Source organism: Macaca nemestrina, chromosome 4 (genome assembly GCF_043159975.1).
Source record: "Macaca nemestrina isolate mMacNem1 chromosome 4, mMacNem.hap1, whole genome shotgun sequence".
NCBI classification, from domain to species: Eukaryota; Metazoa; Chordata; class Mammalia; order Primates; family Cercopithecidae; genus Macaca; species Macaca nemestrina.
Genome location: NC_092128.1, coordinates 35,617,601 through 35,632,174, shown reverse-complemented (window position 1 = coordinate 35,632,174; position 14,574 = coordinate 35,617,601). Strand labels below are relative to the sequence as shown.

Below are 14,574 nucleotides of genomic sequence, written 5' to 3'. Positions count from 1 at the left end.
TTTACAAAATAAAATATATTGAATATACAATATATAGGTTTGTTGAATATAGCTAAATCACTGCTTATAAGAAAATTTATAGCATGAAATGTTTCTATGAGAAAAGAAAAAGATTTCAAATCAATTATGTAAGTTTTGACTTGAAGAAACTAGAAAAAGATAAGCAAATTAACCAAAGAAAGTAGAATCAAGGAATTATTAAAAATAAGAGAATAAATCTATGAGATAGACAACAAATGACAGAAAAAACTCAAATCAGAAGCTTGTTTTTTGTGAAGTAAAATAATAATAATAATAGATAAACCCCCAGCAAGATACACTCCTTGCTCAACAAAAGAGGAAAAAACACAAATTACCAATATCAGAAATAAAGGAGGTTGTATCAGTAGAAATTCTGTATATACACAATATCTGCTTAACCCTGGAGAAGGCAAAATTTTCCTAAAGAGGATATAAGATGCATCGACTATGAAAGAAATAATTTATCAACTGGGGTTTAACAAATTGAAAACTGCGACTCCTGAAAAACATGACTAATAAAGTTAAACAGAAAGCCACAGATTGCAAGAGACAGTATCTATAATACATGTACCTGATGAAATACTTGTAACCAGCATATATAAAGGTCGTTTATACCTCAATAAAAAGACAAACGACCCAAATAAAGAATGGGCAAAAGACTTGAAAATAAAACATTCTAACAGAGAATTTGGGATCCTCTTTATGAGTGTCTTGTCATAGGTTGTCAAATTTATGTCTTCAATAAAACAATAACACTTTGCTATTTTATTTTTGCATAGCATTTATGTTAGTGCATTAATGTTGTTAAAACAAAGTATCGCTATGACTTATCAAATACACAAGCCTGCTTTCCCTCACACTCCACACTTCATGGAGAAAGCCTAACCAATATGTGACATTTTTGTTTACAGAATGAAGTCTACTTCTAAGAATTATTCCAAAGGAGTGTGGAAAAGATGGTTTAAAAGGCAGCTCAAGATGTGGCAGGTCAAATAATAATGTAATTTAAAAGCAGAGGAAAAACAGCAGACATCAAATTTGTTCTAAAAAATAATCTCTGGAATTTTTTCCAAAAAAAAAAATTATAAAAATGTACTTTGTAATATAAATACAAAACAACTGGAGTTTTGTTTGGCAGGTGATAATTTCTTATTCTTTATTCTAAAGCAACTTTTTAAAATGTACTTGTTCAACTCAAGAGTCCCATTCCTGGCTACTTGCTGTGCATAATAGAAATTAAATACTAGTTTCTTACTTACAATGGGAAATCAACTCCAGTTGATTCTATTCATATCAGGTTAAAAACAGGTAAAGACAATAGACCTATCACAATATGTAATGTTTATTTATTATAATAACTGATTTTTTTTAACTTTCACATTGTTATAGAGTATTTGTAAAACAATTAAGCCTGAAAAGTTTAAGATCACATTACGGTTCTTTGTTTCCAAGCCAATCAGTCTCCTGAAGTTTGAGAGAATTACTGGCTTTACAAATTAGAAAAGAAAGAATTACTGAATTGTTGTCTCCCTAAAATTGCCCAGCTGCCTCTAATTTGGGAAAGATAAATGCAGGTTAGAAAGATCACTGGAAGCTGCCAAACAGAAGCCAAGCTGAGGGGGAGGAGAGAAACTGCACAATCCATTTACAGATAAAGCTCTTGTGAAGGTGGGGAGGTTTTTCTGAGGAAGTGCCACAGAAAGTTTGTAATAAACTCTTGCAATTCATAGCTGCAGAGTATCAGCAGTAGCTGTTCCCACTTTATACACTGGAACCTTCACCTTTATAAAGCAGAGGTCTATCTCTTTTCAACAATTTTCATATATATCAAAAGGAAACAGTAAGGATAAGGGATGACACTAAGCTGGAATTACGCTACAAGGGCTGTTGGGCAAATTTCCACAGTGTCATGTCACTGTTCTAGGGTTTATAACTACATATGCCACTAAGAGAAATGACCAATAATTAGAAGGCAAACCTAATTCTGCCTGTTTTCATCCCACATATATATACTGCATATAAAATAAAAGAAACAAACAAAAAAAAAGTTGTCTTACAAGACAATGTAAATGAGCAAATGTTATTCATTTAAGAGACATTACACATTCCCTGTGTCCCATATGTTTTCAGAAATACACTCTAATTCTTAACAATCCTGCTGCTGAAGTATTGCCAACCTCACTTTATAGACAGAGGAACAGAAACTGTCAGCCTGTCTACATGGGTTCCTTAAGGGTATGGATAATATCTTACTTGACATTGTAGCTCCAAGGCATAACAACCAGCCCATATTAAACTCAATAAATATGTTTTGGAAGAAATAAGGAAATGAATGAATGAGGTACAATTGGGCTGATCTTGAAAAATGCATAAGATTGGAAAAAGCAGAAGCAGGGAAATGAAAGTAGAAAAAAATACCAGGGGAGTGGGGTGGGAGGGGAACCCAGCACGTGGAAATGCATATTACCAAAGAGAGAAGCTTATAAGTATAGATGATAACAATCATTTGAAAAGCTATTAGGAAGAAATAATCCAATCTCCATCTTTCATTACTTGTGCCTGCACCTAACTCGATTCACAAATCCAATACTGACATGAAAAACCCAACTCCAGTAAATTACTTTGTCAGAGTCAGAAAAATATAAACTTCTGACGGGTGCAAAAACTTTTATACTCTGTTCAAGATCTATTTGTTTCTGCATCCCTCATAATCATCTTCACACTAAGTGACTTGAGTCAGCAATAATTAGACATTTCTGAATTCAGTTTTGATATGTTCTTAATTTGTTTTGACATGATATAAAAATGTCAGCTCTCTAGAATCTGAGAACAATCACTTACAGCATGCATATGTTGGAATTTATTCTGCATTGTATGTCCAAGTGAAGAAATTAAAATTCCGTTTATGTTTCACAAGCATAACCACTGTTGACAAGTTGCTATGAAAAGCAGACATTGATTCTGTCATTATTACAAATTATTCATATTTGAAAGGTTCATAGTTTAGTATGTATTTTCCTTTCCTGATTATACAAATGCATAATATTAATAGAAATATTTCCTTCTGAATTATCAAGAGCAAAAATTTAGTATAGGTATGTTTTAAAATTTAAATTCATTAATAATTTTTTGATCTGTCTTGTATGTGTATTAGAGGTATGTAATATAAGAATTGGGTTTTTTTTTTATCTGCCATGCATTAAATTTAATTTGGTAAAAGGATTATCAGAACTCTCTCCCAGCCAAGAGCCTCTAACATACTATTTTCTTGATTCAATTATTTTTTACGTCTCCCTCTGAAACAGTCTCACTTTGAAATATATATTACTTTTCTACAAAATATAGTGTGTGTTAGTTTTTGGAATCCAAAATGATGTTTTATGATGCTCATTATGTAATGATATATTATTATCCCCATAGGCAGCTCTTGGATCCAGTAAAGCAATATGGTGTATCACATCTAATAGGGCACCATGGTACATTCCTGGAATATCACTTGGAGTTGCCAGGGGCTATAACTTAGAAAATTGATGAGCATAGAATAATCTTATAACAAAAAAATATGAAAATGCTGTTTTCAACCAGCTGTTGGTTGACATTGTAGCTTTCAACCTATGGAAAGTAGAAATTCTAGCCTGTTCATTTAGGAAGACACACTATTTGGAATCTCTGAAGAATTGCTCCGTGAGTCTCAAATTCTGATTTGGTGGAAATATTACTGTGTTCCCAGGAGAAATTCCTCCCTTGGACATTAAGACCTCCAAGTTTATTGAGTCCAAGACTGAGGGATAGGAAATGATAATTCTTTATGTAGGTTATATAGTACAATAGTGAAAGAGGTCACTCTCTGCTTTATGCTTTTGTCCCCAGTTCCATGCGTTCTGAAAATAGGAGAGACAGCAGTATTTATTAGCCAGCTCTACCCATGATCTCCCAACCTGTGAATTCTGGCTGTGAAGGAGACAGCACCGCATATAGCCAATTATTTTAGGCATACACTGCATCCTGTCAGAAAGCACTCTAACCTCGTAGGGTGTTGTCACCCAGACAGTGCCATAACTCACCATTTAGTAGGCTATTTCATTTCATTTTATCAAGGCATATATACGTACATGACAGAGACATGGTAAAACCAGTGAATTCTGTGAGCATGAATCCATTGTCTCACTTCCTTTCTGTAAAATGAGTTCCTTCATTAAAGGCAATGTAATATGTGATACAATAGTGATGAGTAAGGCTTTCTGTACATACGTAAAGGATTGTGTGGACAGAAATATTGTAAACATAGAAAAAAATCCATATGTTGGCCGGACACAGGGGCTCACACCTGTAATCCCAGCACTTTGGGAGGCCGAGGCAGGCGGATCACGAGGTCAGGAGATCAAAACCATTCTGGCTAGCACAGTGAAACCCTGCCTCTACTAAAAATACAAAAAATTAGCCGGGTGTGGTGGCAGGCGCCTGTAGTCCCAGCTACTTGGGAGGCTGAGGCGGGAGAATGGCGTGAACCCGGGAGGCGGAGCTTGCAGTGAGCTGAGATGGCGCCACTGCACTCCAGCCTGGGCCACAGAGGGAGACTCCGTCTCAAAAACAAAGAAAAGAAAATCCATATGCCTATTAAATATCTATATTCATGAGAAAAAAACAAGTCTGCCCACTCCGTAACAGAAAGGATCCAACATAATCAACCAGTCACCAGATGGCCAGATAGATTTCCTGGGGAATAACATTGTTTTGTGGCTTTTTATTGGCCTGTGCTGTTGGTAGGTTGGACACCCAGCAGTGGTGGTAGCCAAAGCAGCCTTTGTGGAAAAAAAAAAAAAAAAAAAAAAAAAAAAATCTCTGTGGTTAAGCCCATGAATAAGCTCCATCTATACTGTCACAGTCACTTTGTAAATGGACCCATTGAGTAAGCACCAGAAAGGATAACAAAAGCAGCTGACTGACATCCACAGGAGGACTCATCTTGCCCATTTGGATACTGACAGCTTCCTCTGCAGTGAATGCCACCTGGAACACACTTACCTAGGCCATGCCTATCCACATGCAGTTTCCCCAGAATTCCTTAACACCAATTTTCTAGTTATTCTTCTTCCCAAGTCTCTTTTATGTTCTTCCCAAGTCTCTTTTTGGTTGCTTCCTATGGATCTTTGTAGATCTATACTAGCATCCATTTCTCATCCCACAAACATGTACCACCTGAAATTTTTCCTTCTGATCGAATTATCTGTATCACTGTCTCCCATGACCATCTCAAGTGGAGTTGTAATACAGTGTCCAGCATGAGGGCACGCCTATCTCTCAACCAGATCATATTCTGACACCATAGTGTATGGATCCTTCTATAAACTGGTTCATTTTTTCTTTCATTTAAGTGGTAATAGGGAACTCTTCGTGAATCCATAGTTGTTTGTTGTTGTTGTTATTGTTTTGAGACAGAGTCTGTCTCTGTCGCCCAGGCTGGAGTGCAGTGGTGTGATCTCCATTCACTGCAACCTCTGCCTCCGGGGTTCAAGTGATTCTCCTGCCTCAGCCACTCAAGTAGCTGGCACAGGCACCCGCCACCACGCCCTGCTAATTTTTGTATTTTTAGTAGAGACAAGGTTTCACTATGTTGGCCAGGCTGGTCTCGAACTCCTGACCTCAAGTGATGCACCCGCCTCGGCCTCCCAAAGTGCTGGGATTACAGGCATGAGCCACCACACCCAGCTAGAATCCACAGTTGTTAGTTGAGGGGTTAATAGAAAAGCAGAAGGAGAACATATCATGGGAGTTTGAACTATCTACCTCATGAAGTTTACTTGTAACTTCCAGACCTTAAAATATATTCTCATATAATCTCTACTTTATAGGAATGATGTATTGTGTGGATCTGATAACTCACAGTTTATTATGGGCATTTTGAGTAATACAGTCATTCAGTGAATCATGACTGGGTAATTCAGTTTCCACTATGACCCAAAAGAAGATCAGAACACTTGGCAGAAAAGAGCATATTTCTTATACTATAGGTATAGGGTTTGCTAAGTCACATGGCCCAAGCAGAGGTGCCTTTATTTCACTTAAAACTGCTGTTTTAAGGTTTATTCAATAAATAGTTAAAAGTCCCATATCCAAATGTGGCTTATGTTGCCCCCAGAATCTAAGAAGCCTACTAAGTATTATGCCTCTTTTTAACAGTGGGTAATACAAAGTACAGCAAATGGTTTCTTACATTAGAGAGGAAATCTGAACATTCTCTCCTGTATCTGTCAAGGTCCAGTCAAGAGATTAAAAGCAACACTGTAATTTGAACTGGGAAATTTTAATATAAAGAATTATTGGCTAGTAACAAGTGATTAACTACTACTCAGAGACCTCTTAAGAATATAGGAACAGCAGATGCAGGGATCTGTCCACCTTTAAGGTAGAGGCAGATCACCTAAGGAAGAAGCAAGTTTGCAAGCACGCCCTACCCAAAGCTGAGAACCAGACCTTGATGGAGAAGGTGTAGATGTGGCAGAGAAGTGTGTTGTAATGCCACAAGCCAGGGTTGATAAGCAGGAAACGGCTCATCAGATTGCTGGCAAGATTCACTGGGGAACTAATCACTGGGGTGTTGACAAAACTCATGGGAGAGTGAACACCACCACTGGGTATTTCAGCCACATGCAGAAGTGCTGGCACAATTCACTGGAGGGTGGGTGCACTGGGTGTTCTGCCCACTGCTTCCCACCACATGGAATAAGGATTCAAAAAAGCACATGGGAACCAAGAAAATAAGCCCCTCACTAAATTATCCTTACATTTCCCTCCAGTAGCAATACTTAACATGGTCCAACTGGCAAAGGAGAAACATTTACAGGATTCAGCTTCAGTATTGCAAGCAGGGCAAAGAAGTACATCACTGGAGCTGACAGGCAATACAAATAAGAACTGGCGCAGCTGACTCTTCTAGCTTCTTGGCTCCTATATACAACCTTCTACCCCCATTTGAACTTCCTATGCCTCCACCTAGCAAGATAAGCTATCCTTCAAAGAAAAGATGACTTTCTTACCCTTTCTTCCAAATTAGGAGACTCAGTCCCAACTGTTATTCTATCACGAGTTTTATTATTTCTTTCTAAAATTCAGTTACAATCTGACTGAATCCTGTCATCTAAAGGATAAATTTTAAATGTAACCTGAAATAACTTATATATAAAATTGTAATGGGAAAAAGGAAACTAATTGGCATATGCAGATAAAAACCTACATATAATAAATAAAGAAACAATACACAAAGCTACTACAGCCCTCATTTCTATAACTGGTCAAAAGGCCTTAGTGGCTATCTATGATTTCCTTTTTCCACTGCCTATTCTCTATTACCTGTGCCCTCAGACAACACCAGCTGGTCAGGATTTTTTATGGGGATGAAACCAAAATCTTTATCACTGAAGTGTCTGAGTTCACAGTCATGTATTATTTGGTTGCTGTAGTTCTCCATTGACTTTTTCTATTAAGAAAACAAGTATTAAAAGACCCCCAGAGAATCCTCTGGATTCCAAACATAGTTCTCCTTGGCCCCCATTGTATAGCATCACCATGATTTCTCCTTAGTAATTGGGATTAATCACACCAGCTAGTAGTGGCAGATTCCTAAACTTTCACAGGGTTCGTCTCCCACCCTCTGGCATGCAGAGGTGTTATTAAGGCACAAAGGATGCTTGCTACTTCAGGCTTGCCGGGTCCAATTTGGAAATATCAACCATGTAATGGAGAAGCATGATATTCTGTGGGATATCAAGATAGTCAAGACCCTGCTGCATTATGAGGGAGACTAGAAATGTTGACAGAGACTTGAGGTAAGACAGTGAAGACTTACTGCTGTCCCTGACTCATTAAGACTAAATACATATTATATATTTTCCTAGTGGGAGTTGAAAACATTGAATAGGTCAATAGGTATATGCAAAGAGGTGGAGATACACGGACTTTCTCCAAAAAGACAAGACATCTGTAACCACAGCTACAATTGCTATCATCCTCTGATTAACTTTATGATAATCCACAGCAGCTTTACAACTTGAATAAAACTTGCACCAGCCTAAAGGGTAATTAAATGGAAACATGGTAAGAATCATTATCTTTCCAGTATTTGATGACATCAGTTCTCTTATGGATACAGTATTGTTGTTATTCCTTCTGGGGAAGGAAAGGATTGGAGTACAGTTTCAGGGGCTTTCATTTGACTTTTCCTACTATAATAATCCTCACTGCATAGATCAGAAAACCTATGTAGGAATACTGCCAGTTACTAAGTATATAGATATCCCTCTTTATATACTGGGATTGGACAAATGAACATAATGAGTCTATTGCAATGCACTCATTACTGGATAAATTTAGGTCAGGAATCAAATACCTAGTCATCAAAGACTCCCACTTTGATCAGTGGGCTCCAGTGATGTTTTGAATCTCTGGACCTGAGTCATTAGAGAGCCAGTATCTAAGAACCCTTGGAAGGTCTGGGTGTTTGCTTCTCCCCAGGTTACTGTCCCCTGATAAATGGCCCAGGTCCCACTATAGATGGCTTAGAGAAATATTCATGGTAACCATTTGTAAGCGGTAGAGGGAGGTCATTCCTTAAAGGCAGCCAGCCGCTTCTTCCATCAAGAGGCTCTAGGTCTGTGAAATGGCTAAAGTCTGAGAACTCTATAAAACACACACACACACACACACACACACACACACACACACACACACACACACACTCTATAAAATATTCCCCATTACAGCACCTTGAGTAAAATTTTTTCTGTCCTCCAGAGTTGAAATTTCTCTGCTCACATACGTCACACAGAACCATAGTAGGCTGCTGTAGTAGGTTGAATGGTGGCCTCTTTTTAGATACGTCCATGTCCCAATACCTGGCACCTGTGAATGTAACCTTACTTTGGACAAAGGGTATTTGCAGTTATAAAGAAATTGAGGGTCTTAAATCATCCTGTATTATTAGCCAGTGGCCCTAAGTCCAATGCCAAGTGTTCTTATGAGAGACAGAAGACACAGACACATGACAAGAAGGCAATGTGACCACAGAAGCAGATATTAGAGTGATATGGTCAAGGAAGCCAATAAATGCTGGAAGCCACCAGAAGCTGAAAGAGACAAAGAAGTATTTTCCCATAAAGATTCCAGAGAAAGTGCAGCTCTGCTGACACCTTGATTTCAGACTTCTTGCCTCCAATACTGTAAGACAATACATTTCTGGGATTTGTTTGTTTGTTTGTTTGTTTGTTTTGAGACAGTCTTGCTCTTTCACTCAGGCTAGAGTGCAGTGGTGCCATCTCAGCCTCCAACCTCTGCATCTCACTGCAGCCTCTGCCTCCCGAGTTCAAGCAATTCTCATGCCTCAGTCTCCCAAGTAGCTGGGGTGACAGGCACCTGCCACCACGCCTGGCCAATTTTTGTATTTTTAGTAGAGATGGGTTTTCACCATGTTGGCCAGGCTGGTCTCGAACTCCTGACCTCAAGTGGCACACCTGCCTCGGGCTCCCAGAGTGCTGGGATTACAGGCATAAGCCACTGTGCCTGGCCACATTTCTGTTGTTTTAAGACACCCAGTTCGTGGCAATTTTATGACGGTCCTACTAAGCTACTACAACTGCCCATTTCATTCCTGTGGATATGATGATCAATTAATAGCTGCTACAAATCCCTGCAGGGTCAAACCACTCTATCCATAGTGACTTGTTTCTTTTAAAATATTATTGTGGTAAGAGCATTTAGCTTGAGATCTACGCTTTTAACATATTTTTAAGTGTAAAATACAACATTGTTATCTATAAGCACAATATTGCACAGTAGAGCTCTAGAATGTATTCATCATGCATAACTGAAATATTACATCCATTGATAACAGCAACTCCTATTTCGCCCTACCCTGCTCCCAGCCCTGGACAATCACAATTTCATTCTTTGCTTCCATGAGTTTACTATTTTAGATACTTTATATGAACGGAATCACACAGTGTTTGTTCTTTCTGACAGGCTGATATCACTTAGTATAACATCTTTCAGGTTCATGTATACTGTCAAATATTACAGGATTTCCTTTTTGCTTAAGGCTGAATAATATTCCACTGCAAGTACTCCATTGCATGTATATTGCATATATCATTTGTTTTATCCATCCACTGGTGAACATTCAGGCTTTTCCCCCACATTTTGGCAATTGTGAATAGTGCTGCAATAAGCATGGCAGTGCTGGTACCTCTTTGTGATCTTTATTTCAATTCTTTTGGATAAATACCCAGAAACAGAATTGCTGGATCATATGGTAATTCTACCTTGTAATTTTTGAGGAACCTCCATACAATTTTTTTTTCTTTTTTTTTTGAGATGGAGTCTCGCTCTGTCACCAGGCTGGAGTGCAGTGGTGCGATCTCGGCTCACTGCAACCTCCACCTCCCAGAGTCAAGCGATCCTCCTGCCTCAGCCTCCCGAGTTGCTGGGACTACAGGTGTGTGCCAGCACACCCAGGATTTTTTTTTTTTTTTTTTTTTAGTAGAGACGGGGTTTCATCATGTTGGCCAGGATGGTCTCGATCTCTTGACCTCGTGATCCACCCGCCTTGGCCTCCCAAAGTTCTGGGATCACAGGCATGAGCCACCACACCCGGCCATACAACTGTTTTCTACAGTAGCTGTACCATTTTGCATTTTCACCAACAGTGTTCAAGTGTTCCAATTTCTCCACAATCCCACCATCGTTTGTTGTGATTTGTTATTTTGTCCCTAGGGCTTCTAGGGATTTTTCTCTCCTATGGGGAGTAGGTATTTGTAGGAGGTGTCTGAGAAGGTGGCATATAATAAGTAGATCTATTCCAACAACCCATCACCCTGAGTAATGTTTTCCAGGGAAGTGCTGGCATTTCCAACTGATTGGTATAGGCCACTTTTGAGTCCAGGCATCAGTTAACACATCTAGCAATTCTCAACACTTTAAAGCAACACATTAAATCCTGAATTTTAGGCAGAAACACAAATTTGCGTTGATATAATCTTTATCCTTTTAAATCACCTAATACCCTTACACTATGCTCTTACGCATGCTCCCCTGGCTCTTTATAAAATAATGCAAGATCCTGCAGGTCTTCCAGTGTTCAAGCTAACTCATACCAGAACACACTTTTTTCTTCCTCACTAGTATCCTTAACTTAGCAAAAGATCTAATAGGAGTTGACATTTAATTGACAGTACAGCTCTACAAAGTTTAATTAGGCTCCAGACTTAATCCTCACTCACATGTGCCCTTTAAACATATTTTTAAGTATAAAATACAGCATTGTTAACTATAGGCACAATATTGTACAGTATATACAGGAGATAAGTAATTTTGTCACAAAGACTTTCTGAATATCTATCTGGGCCTTGAGTTGGACATTCGAGACTTTCAATTTATCCCTTTCTCTATGGACCCTCTCTAGTGTAAAATACAACTATCTTATCCCACAATTTTTGTCATCAAAGGGATAAATTGCCTCAGCCACTGGATCTCCATATGCTTTACCCCCCATCTGCACCCCATTCTATTCTATGCCACCATTGGTGATAATGTGAGTAATCATGATGCTACCACTTGCTGCAGATTGCCATTATTCCATTCACCTGGCAAGGTTATCCATATGCTGTTCAAATGTGGGAGTAACCCAACCCTAGAATTCCTTTTTTTTTTTTCTCTTTAGACGGAGTCTCGCTCTGTCGCCCAGGCTGGAAAGCAGTGGCGCGATCTCGGCTCACTGCAAGCTCCGCCTCACGGTTCACGCCATTCTCCTGCCTCAGCCTCCCGAGTAGCTGGGACTGCAGGCGCCCGCCACCAAGCCCGGCTAATTTTTTGTATTTTTAGTAGAGACGGGGTTTCACCATGTTAGCCAGGATGGTCTCGATCTCCTGACCTCGTGATCCGCTCATCTCGGCCTGCCAAAGTGCTGGGATTACAGGCATGAGCCACCGTGACCGGCTAGGATTCCATTTTAAGCTCAGTTTCCTGAGATCATTTCTGGTATCAATTACTGCTTGGGCCAAGGTCCAGCAGAAATCTGTTGGCTCACTCGAACTGTTTAAGAAGTATTTAATAAAAGAATTTTTTACAATGGAGAGGACCCTAACAAAATCAATACAAAAAATAAAGCATCTTAACCTAGCTACACAAAAGGAAGCCATTTTCATGCTTAAGCTAAAAGAGGAAAAGGAAAGATGACTCTCAAAATTCAGAAAGAGTCATGGTGCAAGAGGGATTACCACCCAACCAGAGCTGTGGTTTGATGTAGAGAATTGCAGCCACTGACAACAGACCAAAAAAGCAGATAGGAGAAACCAAGGGAATACATACCCTCACCTCTTTCTTTCAGACTTCAAATTTCCTATCCTCTCTCCATTTTTCTCCGTAAGTCTTCCATTCCAGTTGTTTCACCCCTGGGTCAACAGGGGAATTCTAAAGTCCTTTATTTCTTCCTCTCTGGCTATTTTCTTCTCACTGCCTGCCTCCCCAACCCTTTCTTCTCTGAGCTACGGGATTCTCCTAAAGTGTCTTACAAAACATCTAACCATTTACATTCCAGTGTAAACCTGCATTTGTCTGTATTAAATTGCTGCCAGTTTATCAGTAATCAGAATGGTCCCCAATCTAGTCCCATCTGTAATTTATTGTTTAGAGAGTTCCCTGAATTGTCTATGAGACCTTGAAAATGACTACATTATGGCAATTTCCTCCTTGATATACTTTCTTAACAACTGCCATGTGCTGTAAAAAATTTTAGATATCCTACAAAATGTGTGGCTGAAATGTTGTCAAATATTTACATAGAACAAATATTTAACTTCTTGATCATTAAACTTGAGAGAAAAGTCTCATTAATTGCTGACTGGAATTAGGAGAAAAATCATGTCTTATGTATATATAACTATGTTGTGTGTGATAGTGAGTAAAATACTGCTATTTGATTATAGATTTTCACTTTTAATTCTTTCTCCATTTGGATACTTTCTATTTAGCCCTTCAGATCTACTCTTCCCCTTACATACTCTGCTCTTTGCCTTGAAGCCCTAAAAATTATAAACTGACTCCTACCCCTTCTGCTTTCCTTTTGGGTTTGGCCAGTGGGAAACCCAAGCAGGAGACTGGAGGAAGGAAGAAGTATGAAATTGTATATTTCTCTAGTTCATGAGATTCCCTTATGCCTGGCTGTTCCCTTCACAACTGGTCATGTTATCATGATCAAGATAACTTGATCCTCTCAGTTATCTTCTTTACACTCTTCCTGGGTTCTCAGACTTTCTCCCCAAATTCATTTGAGACTAGAGGGAGAGACAGCCTGTCTGATACTGGCCCTGTGTTCCTTTACTATTCTTTTAGTTTCCCTACCCACTACCCACACCTTACAATAAGGCCCTTTGTAAATAAACTCTCCTTGGCTTAAGCTATTTTGAGTGTGCCATCCATTTCCTGTTAAGACTGACTGGCAAACCATTACTCATCACCGCAGGTCCCTAATGTATATGTGGTCAAGGTCACTTCTTTGGTTTATTGGAGAAGGGGGTTGTTATGGTTTATTTAACCAAGTTTATTCTTCTTACAATTTCACCATGGTCCATGGGGAGTTTTTCTTGCGTATGCTAATAGCTCCATTGTTTACCCAGAATTAAGGTTTTTTATTTATTTATAGTGTCAATTGTTTTATTGGGATTATGAGAAGGATGGAAGGTGAAAGCAGACAATAAACTGCAAAGATTCAAATGCCTATACTAAAATATGAATTTTTTTATCCTGCTTACAGAAATTTTCAAGAAAGAGCATTTTATAATGTTTCCTCCCCTCCACATACTGATTAGCTTCCTATAACTACATTTTATCTAAAACAAATAACTTGAAAGTTGTCTAGTTTTTATTTGGTTGTTAGATTTTAACTCTAATATACTTGAAATTTTTTTAAAAATTTAATGTGAAAACACATTTTAAAATGTTTTCTTTACTCCAAAATATTAATTTCAGTAACAAAACTGCATTTCAATTTAGCACTAACTTCCTAACAACAATATACTTATATAGAAATGTTTTCTCTTGATATAACTCAAAATACTTATGAAAAACAAAAAATAAAATCAATAAACAGATTAAATTGCATTTCCATACTCTGTGACCTCTGTATTACCCTATAAGCAGTGAACAAAATGCCGATCATCAAACAAATATTCCTGGATCACCTAAGGAGGAGGTCTCTGGGATTCTATAATCTTAGGTGTTGTGTCTGAGTGATGTTTCCATCTGATCTCATCAATTTCAGGATCATCAAGTATAAATGAAGCCAGCACTGGAATCTGAGAAAAATAGTTCTTAGCCAGGATATGCTTGTGTTTGATCTTGTGAATAAACGAGCGTTCATATCCCTGCAAAGAAAAAAATCAAATCCTAGTAAATATTGCAGATATATTTTGCCAGATAAAAATACTGTCATGCCTCGGTGCCTTTGCTTGTCAATTCTTTCATCCCAGATTACATTTATTTTTCTCACATTGTCTATCATCATTC

At 38.4% G+C, this 14,574-nt stretch overlaps 1 protein-coding gene across 6 annotated transcripts in view; it reads right to left on the bottom strand.

Moving 5' to 3' along the window:
* The window catches only part of LOC105475082 (IQ motif and ubiquitin domain containing), a 136,898-nt gene that overhangs the window by 43,328 nt on the left and 78,996 nt on the right, over nt 1-14,574 (bottom strand). For 5 of the 6 annotated variants that reach the window (XM_011730071.3, XM_011730080.3, XM_011730064.3 and 2 more), the window contains one exon: nt 13,997-14,432. In XM_011730071.3, coding sequence (XP_011728373.2) covers nt 14,250-14,432 — 183 coding nt within the window. In that variant the 3' untranslated portion in view covers nt 13,997-14,249. Of the gene's footprint in view, nt 1-13,996; nt 14,433-14,574 lie in introns of those variants that run through there. The other variant, XM_071094559.1, reaches the window with a different exon arrangement.